This window comes from Thalia democratica, chromosome 1, assembly GCF_965202585.1.
Source record: "Thalia democratica chromosome 1, ktThaDemo2.hap1.1, whole genome shotgun sequence".
Taxonomy (NCBI): Eukaryota; Metazoa; Chordata; class Thaliacea; order Salpida; family Salpidae; genus Thalia; species Thalia democratica.
Genome location: NC_139165.1, coordinates 75,688,364 through 75,715,094, shown reverse-complemented (window position 1 = coordinate 75,715,094; position 26,731 = coordinate 75,688,364). Strand labels below are relative to the sequence as shown.

At 25.5% G+C, this 26,731-nt stretch overlaps 3 protein-coding genes across 3 annotated transcripts; 2 read left to right on the top strand and 1 right to left on the bottom strand.

Moving 5' to 3' along the window:
• The first annotated feature begins 554 nt into the window (after positions 1 to 554).
• LOC145829614 (microtubule nucleation factor SSNA1-like) lies at positions 555 to 1,185 on the top strand. Its single transcript, XM_082937462.1, has one exon. The coding sequence runs from the start codon at positions 566 to 568 to the stop codon at positions 890 to 892; it is 327 nt and encodes a 108-aa protein (XP_082793588.1). The 5' UTR covers positions 555 to 565; the 3' UTR covers positions 893 to 1,185.
• Positions 1,186 to 1,412: 227 nt separating this feature from the next.
• Positions 1,413 to 8,815, top strand: LOC145849945 (TBC1 domain family member 19-like). Its single transcript, XM_082955075.1, has 13 exons — positions 1,413 to 1,527; positions 1,781 to 1,899; positions 2,490 to 2,556; positions 3,923 to 4,061; positions 4,336 to 4,502; positions 4,668 to 4,776; positions 5,069 to 5,181; positions 5,295 to 5,369; positions 5,492 to 5,639; positions 5,967 to 6,154; positions 6,841 to 6,932; positions 7,377 to 7,563; positions 8,388 to 8,815. The coding sequence occupies exons 1-13, from the start codon at positions 1,432 to 1,434 to the stop codon at positions 8,472 to 8,474; spliced, it is 1,587 nt and encodes a 528-aa protein (XP_082811201.1). The 5' UTR covers positions 1,413 to 1,431; the 3' UTR covers positions 8,475 to 8,815.
• A 12,239-nt stretch (positions 8,816 to 21,054) lies between these two features.
• On the bottom strand, positions 21,055 to 26,249 carry LOC145844343 (mitochondrial import inner membrane translocase subunit Tim13-like). Its single transcript, XM_082951740.1, has 3 exons — positions 26,119 to 26,249; positions 24,589 to 24,657; positions 21,055 to 21,366 (listed from the first exon to the last, which is right to left on the bottom strand). Exons 1-3 carry the CDS (start codon positions 26,221 to 26,223, stop codon positions 21,268 to 21,270), a joined length of 273 nt encoding a protein of 90 aa, XP_082807866.1. The 5' UTR covers positions 26,224 to 26,249; the 3' UTR covers positions 21,055 to 21,267.
• Positions 26,250 to 26,731: the final 482 nt, after the last annotated feature.

Genomic DNA, 26,731 nt, shown 5'->3' with positions numbered 1-26,731 from the left:
CATTTAAAAATGATACCAAAATTTAAATAACAAATAATTGAAGTGAATCAGTAAAAAAGTTTCTAAAATTATTTTTGATTAAATAGTTATTTAGAACGTTTGTACACATGATTAATACTTTAATATAACTTTTAATGAGCTATTAAATAAAACTAAATAAAAAAATCTTACCACTAAGCTCTAATTTTTACAACTAGTCTAATTTGCTTTATTCATTTGCATAGGTTAAAGATATTGATTACAAAAATTCAAACGAATAGAGCAAAATTTAATTAATAAATTTAACTGAATGTTAATTGAACAATTCTATATATTTTTTTATTAATTATAACAACATTTAATGTAACTAAAAAAACAAAAAGCGTGTTTTGAATATAAAAAGTATTTAATATTTTTGAACACTTTGTTAAAAATTTAACTGCCTATGAAGTATTTGTAGTGAACTATTTAAGCGTTAAATCTTACCTGTGTAGAAACTGACAAGTTTCAAAACATTGCTCATATAGTTTATCTTTCAATAAAAAAACAAACATAAAATAACAAACACAGCAAACTAAACACGAAAATGTCTCAGCAAGGCGCCGCCCTGCAGAGCTTCAACAACGAGCTGGTCAAGTGCGTGGAGGACCTGAGGCAGAAGCGGGAGGACCTGAGCAAGCAGATCGACCAGGAGACGAGGGACAAGGAGGCGATCGAGGAGGAGGTCAGGAACCTGACGGACAAGCTGGCCAAAGTGAACGAGAACCTGGCGAAGAAGATGCGGGTGAGGGGGGAGCTGGACGAGGCGATCGCGGAGACGGAGCAGGCGTACAGGAAGATACTGGAAACTTCGCAGACATTGCTCAACTCCGTCAGGGGCACCATTAACAGGACCCAAAAGAACACGTCTTAAACTGATTACTTTGTACTATATTTGAAAAATCTGAATATATATTGTTGCATTACTTTTTTTTTTCTTACAAAAAATGTGATTTTTATGATATCATTCCTTTTTAAAAGTTTGAAACAAAATGTAAAATTTAACTTATTTTACTTATTTAAATCGAAAATGGAACAAATAGATTATCTTAATTACCAGACTAAATTAATTGTTGCACTTTTGTTGTTTTTAATTTTTTTGTAATAAATATTTAGCATGTTACGTTTATGTTTTACTATAAATTAATGCTTGTATGAAAGTTAATTATGGCTGTTCGAAATTTAAGTCTGGTTGTACGTTTCTTATTTAGATTATAAATATACATTTTTAAAACCTTTTTTTGACTTAAAAAGTTTATTTTTTATAAATTTTTAAGTGTTTAGAATTCTGTTTATACAAAAAAAATTATTACAAAGCTAAACACTTTTTAAATAAAAACTTTTAATTTTTCAACGTCGTTTATACACTATGAAAAAATACTAGGTTTAATGATTAAAACATGTAAGGAAGCAATGGGATCTGAAGAGGAGATAGCAGAAAAAATTTCGTTAGTCATAAAAACAATATATGACAGTCCTGTGTTCTATGAACTAAAAAGAAATGCACAAGTATGTTTTTTTTTGTTCTAAATTGCCATACGTTAGTATTTTTTAATAAATTTGAACTTTTTAAAAACGGTTTTTACTGTAGTTCAAAAAGTTTCTTTCACGTCCGAAACCAATATGTTTTAATTAAAAAATTGTGTTTTTTTTGATAAACATAGAAAGTCAGAGTAAATCAAGTACATACTTTACAGAAAAATATTTGATTTAGTTTTTTAAGAAGTTTTTCTGATTTTTTTTTAATGCATCCTTTTTACAGATTGAATCTGAAAATGAATCCACATTAAAATCAACAATGAAGTCTGACGTTAAACGAGGGTTGAAGTACAAAAATTTAGATTTGAAGTTAAACAATGAAATATTCAAAGTTTTGAAAAGGTTAATCATACTCAAGTTCATTATAACTATTTAGTTAAATGCATTTTAAAGTAGATTACAAAAATCCGTAAGTAAATATTATAACTTGAGTGTTGAAAATGTTTAATATACTTATTTTTTCAAACAAATAAGTTTTATTATTTCATATAAAGCTGTAGACAAATTATTATTTAATCTTAACTCTAGTTAGATATCTTAAGTTTTTTTTCTAATATTTAATTTAGAGGTTTTTTTTATATTTTATGTTTAGTTTGTTGTTGTAAAATTATTCGAGAAAATGCTTTCATATATTTTAGGTCTATTAAAGTTTTTGTTCATTATTGCTGTGCTCGACTTGTTTTAAGACAATTTTAAACTATACAATTTGTTACACTATATCTAGTACCATGTTTTACAATATTTTTCTGGTTTCTTAGATATGTATGATTTGCCCTTTTTTACATACACAGATTTTTTCAACTATTTTTGATACTTTATTACCTTAAATTTAGCATCCAAACAACGTTGGTATGTTTTATATATTACACTTTCATAGTTAGTTTGACAGTTATTAATAAAACATTAAAATATTAATAAATAAACTTGTACAGAATGAGTTCTTATGAAGACAGTCGCACTCCACAGAAAGAACCTCTTGACTACATGCGAGAAGCACAAGTAAGAATATTTATTTTGGTTAAATACGTATTGTTAAGAAAAGTTATCCTATTTTGTAGATGGGCATAAGTTTACAATACTTTTAGATTAACATTTTGTTAACAATCGTTCAAGTTTAGATAGTAGTAACAATTAAAAGAAAAATATTTACTGTGCTGGAAATAATCGGTAGAAATTATCAATACAGACAAGCTGTGTTAAAATAAAAATTAACAATAACTTTAAATTGTCTAATTTACACACATTAACATTGCAGGGTTGCCATAAACCCTAGAATCATGTAATTTGACTAAAAAAACTGGAAAAACCTTAAGTTTGAAAAAAATCACTGAAAAACTTTGAGAAATATAGAATTTCAAACAACTTTTTCACGTAAAATAATTAAATCTCTATTATGTACCAAAAAAGTCTATCATATTGAAAAACACTTATTGCATCATTAACAATTTGTTTATTTGAAACACATTTTAAGTAGCTTTACAAGGTCTTTTCAATATTTTTATACTGTTTAAAACAGTTTTTACTTCAAGTATAATTTTGTACTTAAATATACAAAAAAAACTTGTATTTTTAAAACCTGGAAGAAATTAAGAAAACCTAAAATACCTATAGTAACCCTGTCATTGCCATAATTTTTGCTATTAAACCATCGTATAAATGTAACATCAAGTTGGCTTAATAATTAAAAGAAAAATACTGAAAACAGTCAACACAGAAAAACAATAATTAGCAATAACAAGTTTAACACAAATCCTGGAATTTGACAATTCAGGCTGAAAAAACCTGGAATTATTTTAAAAATTTACATGTTAATTAGTAAAAATTTGATTTGACATAGAAAAACTATCATATAGATAAAAAAAAAATTGTCATCATCATTTTTTTTTAAATTAAAAAACATATTTAAAGTAGATTTACAGTATCTTATTGAATGATGTTATGCTATTTTACACAGTTTTTACCTTAAACTTAACTTTAAACTAAATTAGACCCAAAAATCTGGAAGAAATTCAGAAAACCTGAAGGAAATTTCTCATTAACCAGTGGCAGCCCTGCAATAATTAAAAGTCGTCATTTTTACACACGTCCACATAAGCATACTTAATGTAATTAAACCACCATCGTAATTATAGTCGTACAAATATGTCAGACACATTTTTAAAACACATTTAAAGAATCATTACAGTGTCTTTTTAATATTTTTATACTATTTAAGACAGTTTTTACCTTACAACACTTTATACTTAAAATAGACGAAAAAAAAAAGTAATATTTTCAAAAAACTGGAAATTGTTTTCAAAATTGTTAAAAAAATGTATGGCAACCCTGTCAGCATGCAACTAAACAATCATATTCATACGAACAGGCAAACTGGGAGCGGAAGGTGGTGAAGAGCGTGAACAGCATGTCGAACGAACTGGACGTTCCGTTGAGCAGAACGAGAACCAACGTTGAAATGAGGAGGTTCAAGCAGAGGTGGAACCAACTGGGCGTTGATGAACCAGGTTTGATTTTTTTTTTCTACTTTTTCTTAAATTAATATGTAACTTTAAAAATTTTACACCAATTGTAGAAAGTTAAAACTATATATCTCTTAGTAAGATATGTGATGGTTGATTCAAGTTTATATAGACTGTAATATAAATGAGTTCCAATGTTGATTTCCAGTAGTTATAAGATTCTTATAAAAGTATTATCAGTGGAAATATTTTAATAAAAAATCATACTTTTATAAATTTCAATAGTTGCACTTTTTAAATAAGTATTTTATTTATGTAGACTTGAGAAAATTTCGACCGGTTTACGCTCCGAAAGACTTCTTGGAAGTGATCAGCAGTCTGAGGAACAACAACTACATATACGGAGACGATTTGGCAGGGGAGTTTATGCTTGCAAACGTCGGTATGATGCAAATCCCGTTGAAAGTACCAGACCTCGTCGAACTGGTGAGTTTTGCAACAAAGTTATGATTCATTAAGTTTTTTAAGTATCTAAGTAATGTTTGTTAAGACAGATTTTCAACAAAAAACAAGTCACTAACGAGTATTTTAATGAAGTTTTGATTTTTAGTTGAGATTTAAGTAGTTGTGTTTATTATAAACGCTTTTCAGCAAGAAAAGTTTCAAGAGCTGAGCGGGCCACAAGTAGGTCTTGTGGATTACATGGACACGAATTCCTACACATCTTTTCACAACGAACGACTTAAAATGGCCCAAAAAGGTTTGTGAAAGTTTTTGATGTATCTCTATAGTATGAAATAAATTTTTATTTACCATGTATTTATAAATTTTCGGTATCAAATTAATTTACTGAAGCTTTTAAACTCAACTTCTTCATCCTGAATAGTAATTACTAAGAGCTCTAAATGATAATTTGTTAGTACAAATGTTATTTTAAAATAAGTCTGTAGTCAAACATATAAAACTAAAGAGTTCTTTTTGTACTTGTTAAACTCGTAGTTATTAAACTTGTATCACTTTTTTGTTACATAGTTGATGTTTCTTACCAACAGTGCTATCAAGCGGTAGAAGTGAAATAGCAACTCACTTCTGCAGATGTGGGGTTCCAACTACTAACAGGGCTGAGATGTGGAAGCTTGCATTGAATGTAACATCTGAAAACTCTGTTTGTTTTATTTTGATTGATTGTATTTTCCATAGTAAACTTACCACCTTCACTTTTACCCGTTTATACATTTGTTGCTATTAACTACATGTTAACCGTTTATAAATTTACAGCAAAGAATACGATACGGACAAATGAAACAAGACGTTGTACAGTATGACTTGTTAGTCGATTCACTTCTTTATAAAGTTAGTTTGTCATATTTAAAAGTTCCAAAATATTTTTTGTTCATAAAATAAATAATATCAGTTCAATATTTTATAATATAATTTTATAATAATAAAATCTTTATAATAATTCAAACTGATAGGATGTAAAGTTAACTGCAGTTAACGACGATTACTATTTTGTATTTGAAGATCTAATACACCAAATTCTGTTGATATTTTCAAGAGATAAAGCTGTTTCGAAATACTTGAAAGACGCTAATATCAGTCCTCCTACGGCTTTTATTAAAGGTATTATGTTTCAAATAGATCTTCAATTTTAACTTACTTTTTTTTTAAATATAATGTTTGCAGAATTTACATTTTTTTAATGTATAACATCAAAGCAATTTTTTAAAATCTTAACCGAGCATTAACAAGTGTTATACATTACTATAATAATAATTATTATTGTTATTATTATCTGTAGTTAAAATAAGTTCTTACAGTTATAAAGTTTAATATGAGAACATAAATAATACTCTTTTATTATTTTTTGTTTTAAACATTTATTTTCTTTTCGCACGTCTAATCGGAGTATCACAAAATAAAAGTTATTGCATAGCAACTACGTAACAGGCGAGCTTGGCAACGATAAAGCGGTCGTCTTGTACCCTCCAAACGGGGTAATCCCCTTCCACGGCTTCTCCATGTACGCGGCCCCGTTCTGCTTCGTGTACCACGACGATGTGGACTTGTACCTCACGTTCAAAAATTTCTACACCTCGCATCTGTTGAGGCTCCACTCCATATCTTCCCATGCGGAAGTGAGTGTTTTTACATTTGAGTTATTGACTTTGAGATTTTATCAGCTCAGTAAGAAATTTGTTTATTTGTACTGGCACCTACAATTATTGTTGAGAGCGTCTCTAATTTATAGTTACTTACTGTAAATAGCATTGATTTCGAAGGATTTTAGTTCAGTTTTTTGTATAAAAAATTTTAGTTGATATTTATACTTTAAGTCTGTTTTAACATACTTTAATATCACTGATAAAGTGCTTTTAAAATAATTAAATTTAAAGTTTTACAGAAGGAATTTGATTATAAAGTGTCTTTATTTAGTTAAATTATCTATTTTTTATCCGTTAGTAGTATTTGAGTTTAATTATTTATTACTTTACACTGATTATTTATTGTGCTTATTACTTTGTTAGTTTTAACTTTTTGTGTTTTTGTTTAAAAACTTATTCATAGTTTTAGAGTTGTTCTACTGTTAAGTTCTGACGAAAAGTAGTGTAATACGTATAAACTATCACAGAAAACTTGAGAGAGTGTTTTATTTATTTGTTTTTGCATTAAATATGAATTAGCTGATAATGTTTGAAATTTAAAGTTATTATTTATAATAATTTTTATTTAAAGTTATTAAAGACTCAACAACTTTAATAGTTTGATTTAACTTAAAAACTATATTATTCTACACATATAACGCCTGAGTATGTTGTAACAGGGTATAGTGTGTTTGTGCGTGCTATTTGAAGAAATATTTCAGGAAGTTCATTGCAGGCTTTTCAGACATCTCGTTGATATCGGATGCCAACCGTTAGTAGATTTGTTGTTATAATTTATTCCTGAATAAATATTTATCGTTGTTCACAAACCTTGAAACTAAAATTTATATGAAAAATAGTACTTATATGTTAGTTGAAAATAGTTTACATCAGTGGTCTTCAAGGTAGTTTAAATCTGTGCACACTAAAATTTAATGAAAGATTCTTTGCACCCCGTGCTCAAAACTACAAAAAACATCTAAAAACTTTTTCTTTCATCAGAAGCTTTTTTCTTGCATTAGAAACTCCAGAATATCTAGTGTAAGTTTCAAAGTTTATTCCTCATGAGTATTGTGCACTCTAAAATTTTTATTCATCAAAAAGAAATTTCTTGCACACCGTGAAGACCACTGGTTTGCAATTTCCTTAATGAATTTTTAATATACGCCAAACAAGCTAGTTTACAAATAAGTTAAATTAAACATGTTTACAAAAGGCTCAGCATTGCCTTCAAGTGGATGATGCGCGGCTTCTCCGGTTACCTGGCAACTGAACAATTGTTGCAGTTGTGGGACCGGATAATCGGGTTCAACAGCCTCATGCTCCTTCCGTTGCTAGGTGTCGCCATCTTCGTCTTCCGCCAATCAAGTCTGTTCACCATGGAAACCAGCCAATCCATTGAGGTTTGTTGTTTATTGATAACATGGAAAAGTTAGTTTATGTTTAAACTTTAATAATATTTGCAATTAATCTTGTTAAACAATCTTAAAAAACATGATCGAAAAGAGTGCAAATAATCACAAAAGTTTTAAAACAAATCAAGTTTATTATAATTCTATTTATCAAGTTTAGTATAATTCTGTCAACGCTAGAAATTTTTAAATTATAACTATTGTTATCAACTTAGGCACTAAAAACTTAACCTAAAAGGTAATGATTTGTTCTTAAACAGGTCTATACTACAATTATTTTTCTAAGGTCAATTATTTTATCTATAAGCCAGTGTTGATGGTTCTTAAAGACACAATAGTTTTGCTTGAAGTAATATACACCTAGTAGTCCAGTATGTTAAGAGTTATTCCCAGCAATCGAACTAGCACAATTTTTATTTAAAATACTTTAGAAATACTTACAATAAGAATATTTTTGTTGTTATTGTTTGTAAGGGATTATTATTGATATGTTGTAATATTAATTTTTAAATATCCATATTTAACGTCAAACTAACTGTACTTTACAATAAAATTAAGTTATAGGTTTAACTATTACAAAAATAAAGTAGGATTTTTTTTTCAATGGAGTAAGTTTTATAATATTTTGGATATTATTTATTTGAGATAAATATATTTCCAAACAAAATTGCTTTTTTTATAGATACTACTCATAGTTTGAAAAGAACATTTTAAATATTAAAGTAAAACTGTCAAAGTATTAAATTACGACAATTTATTTTAATTTTGTAGTCTACAAGTTACAGATTTTTTATACACTTGATGTATACTTCCAGGCAGCATTATCAGACATAAGCACGATGAGAGTAGTGCCTCTTTTACAAATGATCATATTTCCCACTGATAACTCACACGTGAGCTGATACAATCACTGTTTAATTGAAAGCTGTTGCGTGTGTCTAAACTGTTCTCCGAAAACCATGGTGCCTTTAATATTTACTGTTTCAAATAGTTCTCCCTAATCATGTTTTTAGTATTTAAATGTAACTACCTAACTTTCATTTCTAATTATAAATAAGTTTTAAGGATCTTTTTTGTATGTAATATTACTGTAAATGTATAATTTATTTTTCAAACTATGTTTTTTCTAAAACTTTTTTCATCACTGTATTTTCACTATAACCAATATATTTCATAAGTCAATTGTTTTTTACGAAATAAGTTTTGTTACTCTAAATTAGTTTGATTTTTTTTAGTAAAAATAAATTCAAACAGATTATGGATAAATTTGAATATCTAAACTCATTATGTTTCAAACAGAAATTAGTATTTGTTTTAACACACTGCGGTTTTAAAGATATCTTTTGACAACTCTGAAAAACTGTTAGAAGTTGTAATTGTTAGTAGAAATACAATTAAAAGACTTTGAAACTACAGACAAAAACCTTAACTATAGTTTTTAAAATAAATCTTAACATTTTAAGTTTATTTTAATTGAAAAGTATTACAGCTATTTAGTAAAAATAATTATTTAATTTTGTATTTGTTTTGTGATTTTAAAATTTAAAGCTATTAATACTAATTATAGTAATTAAGCTATAAAAAATTTTTGGTTATTAGTTTTAAAAACTTTTTTATATCAATTTTAGGACTTAACACACATCATAAGTTTAAATATTATTTTTCTTTTCAAAAAAGTAGGTAGTCATAAATTTAATTAAAAGCTAATTATTATAAATATTATAGGACAAATTAGAGCATCAAAATAAATCTTTTAAATTGTTGGTTTTTACAACAAATTAACCTTTTAAATTATTTTCAATAGTGAAATTTGAAGTCTAAACTTATTTGATATAACATACAGCTTACTGGTTTTGTTTGTGCTACATAAAGTATTTAATCATTAATGGCTTTTAAATCTTGAGTTGATAGTTATTTTATTGAAGACTGTGTTTACTTAGTAAGTCATAAACTTTAGTTATAACTAGCGATCTAGCAGATCCGTTCTTACTTCCGCTAAGATCTTTTTCAAGAATAGATTATGGTATTATTAATTAAAAAATCATGATTCTTTTTCTTAACTATAAAATTATTACAAAAAAATTCGTAACATTATTCCCGTAGAAAAACACAAGTAAGCCTAAAAAACTAACAGTATTAAATACTTACACAGGTTTTAGTTAATGTAGGTTTTAACTCTCTATTTTCTTTACTGATAAAATACAAAATTTTTCTTTATAATAGTAGTAGTCAACAAAAGCTTGTTTTATGGTAAGTTTGCTCTCTTATATTAATGACACACCAATTTTGCTGTACGCTAACAAATTTTAACAATTAACAATCCTAAATTTATTAGTACTTTTTTTTCTATGTTAAGGTCGAACAAGTTCTTAAGTCGCTTGACCAGATGTTGTTGCCTTTTGTACAAAATGACCAAAATTATTTCGAGGTAAACTTTTGCCTACCAATTTACATTTGTAAAACTATAACAAAATAGAATTTTTAATTTTTGAACGCAAGAAGCTTTATCAAAAAAGGCATTAAGATAGAACCATAGTTTACACTCTAAATTATCTATATCATACTTATGTTTTAAATTTTCTTGCTTAGTACCCTGTTCTACCCTCTGGTCGTATATTAATTTAACCCAATTACGTCAAAGTTTATTCAATTGATAATAAATAAGCAGTTTTTTATCTGATTCAATTTGATTAAGAACTCTACTATATGTTATGGACACGCAAGTATTCGGCAACTGCCTTTAAGTAAAAACTTTTTACTTGTAACTTATCATTAGATTCAAAATAACTAAAAAAAATTTAAATGTGCTATTAAATCTGTTCTTGATACCTAGTTGTGCTGGTAAAATAGTTATTAAATACAGTTTGCCTTAAAATATAGAACAATTTCTTGCATAGCTTTGCATAATTACTTGGCTCGTAAAAAATTATTTCGTGCTGTATTGAGCCTGTAAAATACCTTTCTTGTAAATTATATCCGTAGAAAACAAAAAAAAAACTCCTATTTTAAGTATAGTTTATAATAATCCAAATCTCTTGAATATAAAATATGTGTCTAAATTGAAAAAAAAAAAGATCCGACTACATGCTAACTTGTAGCTTCGGTGGATCAAAACAAAAATTTTAAAAAAAGAAGTTTTAATGGAACTTTTTATGGTAAAAAATATATAAGTATTTAAAAATCTTTATTTTTAAACTAATGATGACTGCAAAAAAGTAGAGTATTTTTCAGTAAAAACATTGATATAGTTCTTATCTGGCCATGTTTGGCAGACTTTTTTGTAAATAAGGCCGGATAAAAACAAAGTATTGTTTTCTTTTAATGATCTACCTCAATAATATTTTGCAATCCAGCTAAAAAAACGTACACTTAATTATCTGTTGGTTTAACTTGTTTTGAATTTCTTTAACAAATAAAAGAGTTAAAAGAGACTAAAAATTAACGAAACAAAACTATATAAAGTTTAAAAACATTTTAACAAAAACAATTTAATTTGTAAACAGTTAACTATTACCAGAACTTTTTCTGAAAAAAGAATGAATAAAGGTTTGTTGTTTGTTTGACATAATTATCTTGTTTCTTAGCATATAAAACTCATGGAATCGGATAACCTGTCAAACGCTCTCTGGTGTGGTTTTTTGTTTCATCCGTCCAGTTGTGTACTAATGCTAAGGTATGTTCTTGCAACAGTCTTAATTAAATTAAGTCTTAGTTAAACGGTTTCATCACAACTTAAAGTTTGATGTTCGGAGTAGCCCTTGGTTTAATGTTCTTATGCTTTATACCGGAAAAATATGAATTATAAGACAAACTTATTTTAATTTTTAAGAAATACAACATTACTATAAACTACTTGCTTAGTTATTAAAATCAAATAAGATATGTTTTTATAATAAAGCATTGATCACAGCTGAATTAAATAAATCAACTTCTCGACTCAAACTAGCCGGATAGGCAAGAAACCGTATAAGCGAGGACCAGATAAGTGAGGAAGCACTGTACAAACGTTTAAAAAATACAATAAGGTTTTTCATCGTTTTAGTTTCAAAATTCATATCCTAAACAAGAATGTTTTATAAGAAAAAACTTCAAAGTTTACTACTTATTGAAAGGACAATTTTTAAAAAAATTTAGCTTAATACCTATTATTTAACTATAAAATAAACTAGCTTTACTAAAATCGATTTAATTTTCTTTAAGTACAGTAAAACGATTGTCATTTAAAATGTTTTTATTTTAATTCAGCAATATTTAAAACAACAGTTACATTAATAATTTTCTTTACTATTTTAAACAATTGAAACATACTTAGATTTTTGTACAAAATCAAGTTGGTTACTGTAGAAGGGTACTGTACAAAATAAGTTATCAGTACATCACACATTAATCCCAACAAGTGTTTTGTAGAAGGAAAACCTTTGAAAGAACGTTTATTTGCAAAATATTTTAATGAAACCAAAGTTTGAACTCAAACTTACTGTTTAGTTTTCACAAAGAAAATGCTTTGTTGTTAAAACAAAAAAAGTAACAATGAAATTGCACATTATTGTCATTAGAAAAAAGTGTTGTGCATAAATTTAATACTTTAAAAACAAATACTTGTGCATGAAAATATTTTTCTTAAGGAAGACCTCCTAAAGAGACTTTAATCATAAAAAAAATGTTTTAAAAAAAAGTATTACTGTGACAAAGCATATGATTTATACAACGGTGATAAAAGTAGTTATGTTTGTATGAGATGTCAATAGAATTTTATTATCATTTTAGTCTTGTACAGTCATAAAGTCAGTTAATATAAATTTAGCTCCTATTATTAGTAAAAGTATTTTTCTATCTACAATATGATACAAGTAGAGGTTAAATTTTAGTTTTTTATTTCTACTAGTTGAATACTAAATTATTTATGGACGTGTATAAAAAAAAAACCACCTTGAAACCTAAAATTTAACTGTTAACAAAAACATATTTTATTGTTGTATTTAAAATTTCAGCTTTTTAAAAAGTTTTTTATTTTAAGAACATGATAAAAAAGACATTTAAAATCAAAAGTTTAAACAATAAATATTAAAATTGTGGACGCAGATATAAATTATTAAAAATTGAGAATATTATAAGTAACTTTTCTTCTATCTATAACAGAACTTAAAATAGAATTTTATCAAGCGTTTTATTTTTAGTTTATGAATTAAATAAAAACATAGGTCAAAATAGACGAAAATTCAAAAGAAGCTATTTTCTAATACTGCTGTTATATATTAGCTGTATCAAAAGTCACTATCACTATTTTGTTTTTTAAAGCATTAAAAAAAATTTTAATTTAATTTAAATCTTATGACTTGTTTACTTTTTACTTCTTCAAAGTTCTAACTTTGATTAACAATGAGTTTCAAAATTGTTTATTTAGCAAACAAAAAAAACTTTAGTACAATTTAGTTGAAATCAAACACATTGTTTTTCACGATACAGTTTGTGTGAAGCTTGATTTCACACAAACCGTGTATGTCGGTACCGCCGCCACTGTCAACGTAACATGCCAAGTCATTAATTCCACTGCTTTGAAAATTTATATACGTGCAGTCCTCGTCATTTTCATAATCATCAGGCTGGTTATACAGCCATGGGTAAAGAGAACCACCGTCAACTTCGAATCTAGTGCCGTTGAGAAGTCTGAATGTTCCTTCCATACCAAGGTCGTTAGCCCCTATCCATAGATGAACATTGTCTTGTCCAACTATCGCTCGAATCTCTCTTGAATAAAAATATTTTACTGAATTCTAGATTATTTATAATTGAAAAACTTTAAAAGTTGAAGTTGCATACCTATTTTAAATTACTTCTTAAACAGCTTTAAATTTTTGACAATATTCTTTCAACTTTTTTACTAAAAACCTTTTTATATTACTTTATTGTTTTTTTTAAATATGATTATAACTTTTTGTGGTTAAGTTTCAATAAATACTTTTTTGTATCAATTTAGTGTTTATCATGTTTTTCAGCCAAAATTTTATGTATAATGGATGTTATTCACTTAGAAAGCACAGATCAAGTTGTTAGTTAGTTTAGTTTTACTAATAAAAAGACTAATTTTAAATATTTGAGAATTACCTTTTACCACAAAAAAGCTAAAATATAAGAAACATAGAACAAGTTTAGATAAAACGTTTGTAGCTTAAAAGTAAAAAAGGTAGCTTAGTCTTAACTTTGACTAACTTCTTTTTACCCAGCAGTAATTTACAATTTCTTTAGTTACCCTAGTAACATTACTACATTTTGTTTGATTTCATAAAAATAGAAAATTAATTTGTATTGTAATTACAAGTAACTTCTTCCAAACCAACTTATGATATTGTTTTCCGCTTTTTCCAAGGTTATGCATGATTAAATCTCCTCCCATTGTAAAACATTGCTCGCGACACTCCCAATAGTTACCCTTGTGTGCAGTCACACGAAACTCGTAAGTAACTTTTGAAAAATTACAGAACTATTACCATATCAAACATAACAATTAAAAATCAAATCCTAAAGACCTCTGCAAGCAAGGCCTGTCGAAAAAAAAAACGGTTTCTTTGTAAGTAAATAATTTTTTCAACAAACAACTTTTTGTTATCAATTAAATAGAAACAGCTGTACGAAGTTATAGGTTTAAGAATAAAGCTTGTGATATATTTTAAAACTCCGTAACACTTTATATATTTAATAAACAGTAAAACACTACTAGTTTAATTGAGTTTTTGTTAACGAAAAGCAGTTGTGTTTTAAGTTTAAAATTTTTTTAAATTTTTAACAGTACTCGTTTTAAGTTACTTATTTTGAATTTATTTTTAATGAACTTAAATGTTTTCAATATATCCATAAGTTAAAAGCTTTTTTTATCTCTTTAATATTTGCTTTTCGTATTTTTACTCTTCGTGTGTCACCTCTTAAGTGGCTCAGGTTTTTATGCCTGAGTACAACCTTTCATAATAAACAAAATTAATAACAACAAACATAATGCTTACAATATTTATAGTTTATATCTTCAACTTTTTGGTCTATTTCCTCACAAGTAGCAGAAATTTCAATCTTTGTTTCCTCACCAAAAGTAAGACTTATCATAAGCATGTTTAGCAAAATAAATAAAATCATTTTATCCAAGTTATAATACTGCTAAAATTATAAAAACAATTACTTATTTAATTCCTCTAGTATCTTTATACTTTCTAAGGTTAAAAAATATTATATTATAATCGATATAACTAAGTATAATAACACTTCTAAAGTAAGTTATATTACTTTTACGCTAAAACCAGTCAAATATAAACTGATTTAGACTATACTCTATAGCAGTGGTTCCCAACCTTTTTGATGCCCCACACCCCTAAAGTCTCTTAATTTGATTTCGCACCCCTAACACTATATGCTATAACTATTTATTAATAATTTGATTATAAAATCATTGGTTTGATTAATTAATAGTTTGTCTTTTAATTTTTATGATAGTGTACTATATTATCAAAAATAAAATACTTGGAAATTTATAAAACATAGCAAACTATATTCGAACAAGTTTTATCTATTTTTTATAAGGTAGAAAACATCAGCTGTTCTAAGTTAAGCTTATGTTAAGTTTTATTTTCAAAACTATAAGCAGCTAGGAATTTTCAAAATAATAAAGGTTTGAGTTAAGATTTTTAAAATTTAAAAGATATGTATAAAAGCAAATACAAAAAAAAATTGCATACTTACAACATAAATAAAAAAAAGTAGATTGAAAAAGGTAAACTATTTAGGTTCAAAAAATGATGAATAGAAATAAAGTTTATGCATTGAATACTTTTGCTGATCTATTAAAATTGGTTTTACTAAAGCTAAAAACAAGTTTTCTTAAATTGTATAACATACAGTAATAGCTGTGAACTTTACAATTTACTGATTTTAAATCTTTAAGCACCACTTTCCGCACAACGAAGCTTAATAAACGATTACATTATAAATGTAATAAACTTAACAGAACCAATTTAGAACCAGTTTTAAACAATTAATGGCCACTTAAGAAACTAAAATATTTAAAGAATAGATGATTAAAATTCACAGGTGTAAAACTCTAAGAAAGCTTTACTGAAGTGTTAATTCTAAACTAACAGCTATTAAATGAAATTAGTAAAATGAATTTACTTCTAGAAAAGCGCTCTTGCTCTATGACGTATTAATAAAACTAATTTATTCAGAAAATGAGCGCCAACTTCTTTTTATAACAAAATTTACTTTTTAGCTTTATAAACTTTATCAGAGAGTGAAAATCTCCTTATTTATAATTCAAAAATTAAAATCCATTTCGCACCCCCTGGAATGCTACCTCGCACCCCCAAGGGGTGCGAGCACCCCTGCTCTATAGTCTATACTTTCAAAACAGCTCGCATTAATTTTTCAAAAATATACATAAACTAAAACTGAAATACCAGTCTCTTTTACAAACTTTATTTATATAACGTTTAATATTTAACAATTTTTTACTTTGTAATTTTACCTAATAAAACAAATAGTTTAAATAAAAATTACAAAAAATAACTGTATAGAAAACATGTAGCATTTAGTCTTTAGTATTTTTATAAGCTTTTTTTTTTTTTGGACCTTAGTGTTTGGAAATTAGCCATATGCTTTACTCAAGTAATTTTTAAATGTTTATTTAAGACTTTACTGCAAACATTTCATCAATGTGATAAAATAAATAATCGACTAAACGTAAAAGCTTTTAAAAATACAGTTAAAAAATTTAATACTTCTTTGATTTAGTTCACGAACTTAATCATAAAAAATGTTTCACTCAGTTAATCAATTAGATTAATGAGATCCTTAGTTAAAATTATACTCTGAAAATAAAAATACAATTGTGAAGAAGTTAAAGATTAGCTTAAGTTTACAAACTACTATTAAGCACATAATAAAAACATACAAAAACTGGTAAAAAAGGTAAATGCTACAATGAAAACAACTATTAAAAAATAAAACCTTAAAAAGTTGTATTAAAAGTAAAGTTTGCTAATAAACACTTACAAAAAAATTGTTTACTGAGTGTAAATGTAAATGCTTTTGTTTTCAAAGATTGTGCTAACTTAAACTTTCAAAATTTATTAAATATTTTTTAAATTTTTATTCAAACTCGTAAAAAGTTTAAATCAACTTCCAATAATGCTATAATTGTTTTTTTTCATATTAAAGAATAAACTAAATAAAATTTTCGCTCTCAAGTTTAATTTTGATTTTAACTTAACATTTTAAAAACATATACTATATATAAACTTTTATTTAGAAGTTTTACTTAAAAATACTAAATAATTCAAAAAACAAGTGTTAAGAAAAACCACTGGTGAAAAGTTTAAATCTGCTTTAGATGAAGCTATAAAAGAAACTTGCTACTAAAATTTAAACTTAATAAATAAAGTCAGAAGATTTGTTTTTTAAGAAAACACTAACTTTTTTTTAATTTACTTGTGAACTCTGACTTCAAGTTAAAGGAAAAACATTAACTACTGAAAAATTGAAACAAACTAGTAGAGATTAGTAAAAGCTTGGGTTTACAATACGTAAAAATGTAAAATAAAAATGTTAGTAAGTTGTACAACACTTCTTAGAACTAGTTATAATAAAATTTAACAGACTTTTAAACTACGGTAATAACCATCTGTATTTTAAAAAGCTAAAATGAAACGTAGAAATTATAATTTTGATAGTTGTTAATAACTTAAAGTTAACTTACAGAAACACGTGTTAGCGTAATAAAGAAAGGACACTGTATAAATTGTTACTATTATATATTCCAGTGAACTTGTTTCGCTAGGATCTTTTGTTAACAAATTCTTAATTTTTTAAGTAAATTTTATAATTTATATATTTATATTTTTTGTTATGAAATTTCTTTAAACTCATAAATCCTTATATAATAAAAGTAATATTTTTCAGTTAGCCCTATAGTACTAGTATTCAAATTTTTTAGTTATAATAAATTGTTCAGTTTTAAAATTACTTTAAATAGTATAAACCTTATCAAGTTTAGTATTTTAGAAAACATTTCATAAATATTTTTAATTTATTTTTGTTTATTGCAGTGAAATTTTAAAAAGTTTTAATTTATAAGTTGTTTTAATAAAATTATATGATTTTTATTTGTTGAATATTTTTAGCTAAAGTGCTTGGTGTTGTTTTTAACTAAAGCCTGCTAAAAAAAATACCTATAGCATTGTTTTTAATGAAATTAGTGCTTAGACCAGATGAAAGTATATAGTTTTTTTATCATTAATGTTAATTAAGTTGTTTGCTTTTCCCTAGTTTGTGTTTATCAATTAATTATTGAAAAAGTTAAGATGCTTAAAAATTAAGTTAAACTTTTAAGCTCTACCAAAATATTTATTGTTGTTTAGAGTTTTGAAAGTTAAGTTTATGATACGTAAATGTATTTTTTTATATACTCTAGCTTTGATAACCTAGAGTATTAATAATTTTTTTTATTATCTATATTTTACAAAATAATATATAAAAGACTATTTCAGGTGAAGGTTGTGTTGTAAACAAACAAAGCAGTCCAAAGTCTTCTGAAAACCAAAAACCTACAGATTGTCAATGATCTGTGGAAAGAAAAGATTTATTATGTAAAGATGATAAAGGTTCTAAAGGTTCATCTCAATTAGATTCTTCATGTCAGCAGATAGAGTCTTTAGTTTAAGACTTTAACCTCAAACACCTTACACATTAAACACCTCAATCTTCATCTTTAATTTTTACGTTTGAGAACTTTTTGTGATTTAGAAAGATTCAGAAAAATAATCAACTGTATCTATAAAGATTATCTTAGATTCCGGCCAAATCCGAAACTTTTATTTAAGTTAGAATCCGACTGGATTCGGATCTCGATTTAAAATTAGTATCCAATCAGATCCGGTCAATGTTTTCAAATTAGGAACCGGATTTAAAAAGGCATTATCCAGATACTTAATATGGTAAATCACTAATTCGAAATGCTCCGGCCTGCCAAAGACTAAAATTTCCGGATCTGTCCCGATTAAAAACGTTGTCCACTCCTAGTATACAACCTTTTTTGCAAGCTTTTTTATATTTTTGTCTAAAGTTTTATAAACATTTGATAGTTCCTCTAAATTTTCATAAGTGTTAACAAACTTCGTCAGTGATCTTGCATTCGGTATCACGCTTGAGAACAATGCATTTTTTACAAAAAAGGTTCGAGCAGTAGAACAATGTGATTTACCAGTTGCCATTCTTTAGCTGTAATAATCGAATCTTGATCGTTTTTATAGTTAGTCACATAGTACCGGTCAACTAATTTTAGCTTTTTCAGTCTCTCTAACATAAGATATGTTGAGTTCCACCTTGTATTGACGTCTTAAACAAGAAGCAAAGCTTTTTGTTTTGTTTGTGCTTTTTAATATTTCTTGCAAAAAAAAAAACGTGAACATGATCCAAGGTAATATTCTAATTACTAAGCATATACTGAATGTAATTACAAAAGTTTTAGTTAGTTTGCTCACCCTCCATTTTTCAGCAATGCCAAACACGATGTTTGCACTCAAAGTATTTATTCAACCAATAAGCTGTTGGAGATATATATGATTTAAAGACAAATAACAATTGAAGGTTTCCACTTATTGCTAAAGATAATGATATAACTTCAGTTATTTTAAGATATTGTTTTCATAACAATTTGTTCACTCCAAAAAATAGAACATCAAATAAAACAAAAGTTTTTTTTAAATAAAATAAGATTTCATTATTAACAGATTTTTTTAAAATTTTTGAAGTTATAACGTATATGTCGTAACTTTAATTATCACTTAAATAAGTAACAAAATATAAAATATATAGCTAAAAGTATGCAAGCATCTGCTTTAATATTACATATTTTAGTTGTTTTTTTTTCTTTGTATAAATTAAATAATGACTTTTGTAAGAAAAGTCTAAAAATAAAAACAACCTCATTATAACAGAGATTTATCTGTTTTAACGAAGAGGCTCTCATAAAGACACAATTAATTTTTTTTTTTATAAATTAGAAATTCTAAAAGGTAAAATAAAATAGTTAAGTTCTACAACCCTTATCACAATTTATAAAATAATTTTTAACATCTAAATGGAGACTAAGAACCTTATTGATCTAACAAAAGATAATTTAAGTAATTACATGGTCTTTGTAAACTAGACCTCCCTACTAAAAATTCATCCATACCTTAATAGAGATGTTTAAAAAAATCCTGGTAAGGCCTGAGCTACGCAGACAAGATTTCACTGAACCGAGGAAAAGTGAAATCACCTACAAGTATATTTATTTTTATATTCTCGTAAGAAAAAAACCTAAATTATATCATTTATTTTATAGTTACTAGTTAATTGTTTAAGGTTTATTATAAAACTTCCTTATTAAGTTACTTTAAAACTTCCCAGTTAAACGCTTAACTACATTGTCTAATTCTTATTAGTTAGCTTCTAAGCTAATTTATATTCTAGGAACTCTTTATACTGTCCTATTTTCATTACTGTATTTTTTTATTCCAGCAGAGCTAGTATGTACATAAACATTATACAGCAAATTCTTTAAACAATTTTTTTTTAATATAAGATTATAGATAAGCAACATTGTTAAGTGTAGTTCTTATTTTATTATACTTGACCAGGTCGGAACTATTTCCCACCTAGTAGTAATAAAACATTTAATTTACACTAATATCACTAAAATCATTTCCTTACCATGTAAAAATACAGGGTTGCCACAGGTTTTTGAGAAATTATTTAAAGGTTTTTTAAAGTACACTTTTTTGGATCTACCTTTAGTTTAAAGCAAAGTTTAAGGTAAAAAACTGTGTAATATAACGACATTGAAAAGATACTGTGATTAACTTTAAATGTGATTTTTATAAAAAAAATGTTGATGGTGACAGAAAATTTTTATCTATATGATAGATTTTTTGTGTCAAATCAAAATTTTACTACTTAACATAATAAATTGTTTAAAGTTCCAGGTTTTTTTATTTTATTTCTCAAAATCAAGGTTTTCTAGCCTAAATTGTCAAATTCCAGATTTTTCAGGATTCCAGGTTTTTTAGTGATTTTTGTTCGAAATTTTGGATTTTTTTTTAATTTCTCAAATTTCAGGTGTTTTTGCCAAAATTCCCTTTCTAGGTTTTTTGGCAACTCCAGCGAGAGCCTTTAAATTTTTTAAAAAGAAATATAAAGTAACATTTTAGAAAATATAAAAGTTAATAAATTAACTATTATATTATAAATTATAGGACTTATAAATTAACCTTAAAAACTTTTAACATAAACTTAAAAAATCATGTTTTTCAACAATTTATAAGTACTACTACGCTATACTAACAATTATTTACATAATAATCTAATCCTTTTAATGTAATCTGTCAAACATTTAATTTATATTATATTGAACTTTAAACCTAGTAATTATGATTTTGCTAGATAGTTTAAAAATAAGTTTAAATTGACTTGGTATATGTGGTAATCATGTTTTGGAGCAAAAATAATCATCACAACTTTATTAAAATTATAATTCGTTTAGTGATAAATACCAAATTAGTTCAAAAATAAAATCATCTAAAGCATTCATAATCGAAATTTCTACATATGAATTAGATCTAATATAGCACGAAAAAGATATGCTCATTTGCCTAAACACATATTAATACTATCTATTTACTGCATTTGCGCGTGGCTTCTTATTTTGTCGGTGACGGTTCTGGACACAACGTTCCACGCGTCGACGTATCTGTCCAAACATCTTCCCAGACATTTCTGTGGAGAAAAAAGAAAACAATATATTACTCAAATTTATAATGTATACTAACTAGTGTTTTATTCATTTTCATATCTATTTAACTAAAACTTAAATTAATCTAATCTTAATAGATTTTTTTTATTTAAAGATCAGATTTAAAATTTTTCAACAATTATTATCCTTTTAAAACTGTTCAAATTTCTTCCCATACATTTCTTAGAGAAAATAATAGTAAAAGATAGATTGAATTGTACACACTACAAAAACTATTATAAACACTTCAACTGTATAAAATATTGTGATCGTATTTTAAATTGTCTGTTTATTAATAAGTTTACTAATTATTTCGAGCCAACATAAAAAAAGTCACCCTAATTTCAGACTTAAAAACTTATATAGTAAAATTAAATTCTTATTAAATCTACCAAATTTGACAATTAAAACATACAAGGTTCCCACTAAAACTTCAAAACAAAATTATAGGGAAATCCATAAAGTAATTCAAATTTATAGGGATATTATAAAAAGAAACAATGAATTTTAAACGTTACAAATGAATTATAAAGGTAAATAAAGTAAAATATGTCAGTAACCATTTATAAGCACAGTCAAAATAAGAAATTTACGAAAGTTCGAAGGTTTTTGAGCTCTAATTTTACTTAAATAAGCAAACATTATATTTATTGTATTTAATATAAAAAAGGAAAATATCCGCTAGGATAAAATAAGCTAACAGTTTTGTACTGAGATTGCAAAGCTTTTGATTTTAAAATATTTAACAATTTTTATTTCTTGTTTTTTTACCACGCAGTGCCCTGTTTTGGCTTTCAAATTTCAAACACCGAGCAAAAAAAAGTAATTTATGGGGATTTCTAGGGATTTTCACATATTCTATAGGGATCTATACAGATTTTTCAGAACATTGCAAATTTATAGGGATTTATAGGGAACTGCGTGGGAACCCTGAACATAAATTGATGTTTTCAGTTACTTTCTAGTAAAGAAACGTTTCGAAGCTATTTTATAGAAAACGCGAAATTCCTTTCTTAGTGTATGGACAACCACATGGTTGCCAATTAGTAAAAGAAGTGAATAAAAAGATGTTTTTTTATTTGCCAGGAAAGCTTTAATTATAAAGTAGCTAGCATGTGCTTTATTTTTACATAAATTTTCATAGACGTAGGCATTAGACAAAAATAAACAATAAATATTACTCTAGTAAAATTTAAAGTAGTAAAACCTTATCATGTGTTAAATTAAAAGTTAAAAATTGGTAATGTTTAAAATTGTTAACTTAGATAAATTGTTTTATTGTACACTTCGTAATAACTGTAAATAGTTTTTTACCAACCTTTTCTTAATAGTAAGCTTATAAACATTGTTACCACTTCATAAATCATTTATATCAAAAACAGTCAACAAACTTTCAATTTAATATTTAGCAACCTCTCAAAACCAAAAAAATCTATTTGAAAAAAAGTTAAAACAATTTAAATTGTAAAATAATCTGAGAAAATAGTAGGAACAAAATATATACAAAAAGGATTTCTCACTGTTTTTCTTATATATAAAAATCCTTTCTACGCTTACAGTTTTAATGATAATTACTCTATTTTATTATATACTCAAAATTTTGATTTTGGTTGTTTATACCTTTAGATTTTAAAAATTTATAGCCATAAGTTTATGGATTTTTTTGGACTAATTTTTTTCAAAAATCCAAAGTTTTTTCTACAAGCATGTGTTTAATAAATTATAACATATCTAATAAATGTTTTTTAGTACTATTTTAATTATTGCCGAAAATAATATTGTAAAAAACTAATTTAGCTAACTATTTTTTAATAATATTTAGATTAACTTGCTACTTCCGTTACACAATACATACAACAAAGTTTAAAAAAATAAACATAAGAAATAAATTAACAATATATTTTTACGCTAAACAAGTAGTATGTACCTAATAATATTTGAAGTAATAAAATAATTACTACTCATATAGTTAGTTTTAAGGGCTAAGCAAAATAAAGACAAAAAAGTTTAGTAATTTAAATTAATAAAAAGGTACTAATCATTAGTCATTTAAAAAACTTAAAACTTATCTGTTTTTTTTAACATACAAACATGAAAAAAAAACTATTAAAAACCCAAAACATAACTTATTTACTTAGGTACTTAATTTTTAATAACTATAACCACTAGTTTTATTAGTAAACCAAAATTAATAACTGTAATAACGTTTTAGCTCTTTTTTAATATAAAATAATCACTGATTGTTCTAAAACAACATTGTAAACTTATTCAGATCAGTGTTTGTATGAAAATAAAATTATTACACTTTTTTTTTTTTTAAGTTTTTTTCGCTAAAAATTATTATTTAAAATAAAACAAAATAATCTTAATACATAACTAAGATACTATACAAAATCTGATTGTCATTTTTACTTTATTTTACAGTATAGGAATGTATATAAGTTATAGTATCATTTACTTTATTTTAAAAATAAAAGAAATTAAATATATAAGTTTTATTGGTTTATGATAAATAAGTTTTATTTATGTATTTATAAAATATATTTTTTAAGCCTATAATTATGGTAAAAACATTGAATTTAATATAATTTCAGCTTGATACTGGCGCGACATCATCCTAGGTAATTACCCATTTTTTTGTGAAATTTCAATTTTTATAGATTAAAGTACTTGAAAAATGTTTTTATTAAAAATATATTTTTTTCCGGCTCTTTTAGCTTTAATTTATCTAAGATCAATACAGTATAATAAATAAAAGTATATAATATTTTTCTATTACTACTTATATGTTTTTTTATTTCTAAGGAGAAAAAAAGGCAGTTTAGACACAGAGTTTTTCGGCTAAATAATGCGTACTTAACTGGTAGTGCATACCTAAGAAATGCGTATAAGCGGGAAATTAAGAACAAAAACTATGTGAACCCCCTTTGAAAAAAGTCTAGACACGCCCCTGGTTTAAACCAATTTTAAATTAAAAATTGACCCGAATAATCTAAACAAAATTGTAAATTTATACATATCTATGACAGGTTTTGTTTATAATGAAAAAATTACACATTCTTGAAGTATATTTTTTATAAATCTAAAAACAACCAGTTGAATACGAAAACAAAATAATTTTAATACATAACTAAGATACTATAGAAAATCTGATTATCATTTTTGTTAATGAAGCAAATCGTAGTATAAACTATTTTATGCTAAACCTGTTGTGAGTTGTCAAGAGAGGAGCCTGGGGTGGTGACACACATTTTGAAGCATTTCTCATTGACCATCTGAAATATTTAAACACTTGTGAATTGCTAATAACGTGTTTTGAAACAATAAAAAATTAATAGAATTTTTTTTAGTAATCAAATTTAGTTACATATCTTCAATTACATTTTGTAAGTTTTGATATAGAACTTTATTATAAACTTTTTTTTAGTTACTTTGGAACAACAATCTTCATTTAAATGACAAAAACTTGTACATAAGAAATACAAAATTAAGTTTCAAAAGATAGCATCTAAAGAAAAGAAGTTGAAAATTACAAATAAATTACTATAAAAACTTACTTGGAATGAACAAGAAAACTCGAGACTTATTGAGAATGATTGTTGAAATTAATAAAAACTTTAATAAAAAAATTAACTCGTTTAAATTAACTTAAAAAATTAAACTATGTTAACTAAAACTTCTATTTAACAAGTTCAGTCACTAAAATAAAAATCAGGCTTGGTGAACTTTTCATTAAGTAATAAAGAGTAGAACAAATACATTACTAATTTCTGTATAAAAGGTTACTAATTTTATAAATGCACATACAATTTTATATTAAAACTAACTTGTTTATGAAATCCAAAATGGTTTTTACATATATAACATTGTAAACTGAATAAATAAACATATTCCAATTTGAGACAAACGTAAAAGTTGAATAACTAAAAATATTGATTAGTAACTAACAAATTTAGCATATTAAAAAATTAATGAAAAGATGTATTGTATTAAATCTTAATTTGTATACATAAATTAATTTTAATAAATATAATGTAACAGGTCGGTATAAAACACACTTAAAATAAGAGTGAAATTCATATTAAAAAAAGTTCATAATAAAAAAAAATAATAAAAAATAATTTTATAATATTTTAAAATATTTCATACTTTTATATAAACTTTTTTTAAATCATGTTAAAAAATTGTTAGTTGAACAAAAAGTTATACTTTTGATAAGTTGTAAACGGAGTTCATTTTGAAATTTACATTCTTTCTCAAGCAAAGTAAACATTTGAAAATAAATTATAATAATGAATAAAATTTTAAAACCATTACCGTATGAATTTATTCATTAAAAAATTTATTTTACAAACTAAGTTTTGGTCAAAGACCTAGTCAGTGCTTAAATAATTCTAAAAACGATATGTGACAGTCATGGAAGTAGCATTTAAACAATTAAATTAAAATAAAACCAAATTTTTACTCAAAATTTTTACTTATGAAACTAAACAAACCATTACCGTATTTGTAGTTTAATTATAACTTTTAACAAATGTACTTCTACAGCTTTTGGATAAATTTTTAAAAGTGAGAATTAGATTTGAAACAGCAAAAACTTGATAAGGCTTAAAAAAATATAAAATAATTTACAGTATTAAAGAGTTCTTGGACTATATATAAACCATCAATGTAATTCAAATATTTTCTATTACTATAAATATTTAGTTATTTCATTTAATAATAGTAATAAATACCTGTACAAGCATTTCCTGCTGTTGAAGCTGTGCCTGGAGCTCCATCATTTTCATTGTCTGTCTCAGTTGATCGCCGCTTATTTGTCCTCCAGTGTAGTTGTCCATGTTTAAATTTTGTATTAATAGCTTATCACCTTTCAAAATTATTATTTTAATATCTATATACATAAGTTTTAATTATTAAAATACTATACCAAAAAAAGTTTATTTATTTTAAGTATAAAATAAAATTGTTGATGGGGATCATAGCTACTTAATTTCTGTAAGGGAGCCTTATGAAAAAAGTTTGGAAAACCCTGCTCTAGACAATAATAGTATTTTAGAAAATAAACTACCATATACAAACTGAGTGCATGAAATACTGGAAACTTGATGTGTACTTTGAACAGTTTTATATCATTACTTTGATAAATATTATAGAACAAGCAATAAAAGAGCACAAGTAAAGACTATTAATCAAGTTAAAGCCTAATTATAAGTTTTACCACAACATATTTTCTTTTATTTTAAAGAGATATATTTTTAGTTGATAAGTACCTTGCAAACTGCAGATTTTGACTTTGTGGGTCTTATTTGGCATTCATTTTGCCAATCTATCTACACAGTTGCACTC

Bases quoted from the DNA above. Each gene is read 5' to 3' on its own strand.
- LOC145829614 (XM_082937462.1), top strand. From the start codon at position 566: ATGTCTCAGCAAGGCGCCGCCCTGCAGAGCTTCAACAACGAGCTGGTC.
- LOC145849945 (XM_082955075.1), top strand. From the start codon at position 1,432: ATGGGATCTGAAGAGGAGATAGCAGAAAAAATTTCGTTAGTCATAAAA. The intron at 4,503-4,667 runs GTGAGTTTTGCA...AACGCTTTTCAG, and splicing joins TACCAGACCTCGTCGAACTG to CAAGAAAAGTTTCAAGAGCT. The intron at 5,370-5,491 runs GTTAGTTTGTCA...TCAAACTGATAG, and splicing joins TCGATTCACTTCTTTATAAA to GATGTAAAGTTAACTGCAGT.
- LOC145844343 (XM_082951740.1), bottom strand. From the start codon at position 26,223: ATGGACAACTACACTGGAGGACAAATAAGCGGCGATCAACTGAGACAG. The intron at 24,658-26,118 runs GTATTTATTACT...TAAATATTTCAG, and splicing joins AGCAGGAAATGCTTGTACAG to ATGGTCAATGAGAAATGCTT. The intron at 21,367-24,588 runs GTTTAGCATAAA...TTTTCTCCACAG, and splicing joins CTCTTGACAACTCACAACAG to AAATGTCTGGGAAGATGTTT.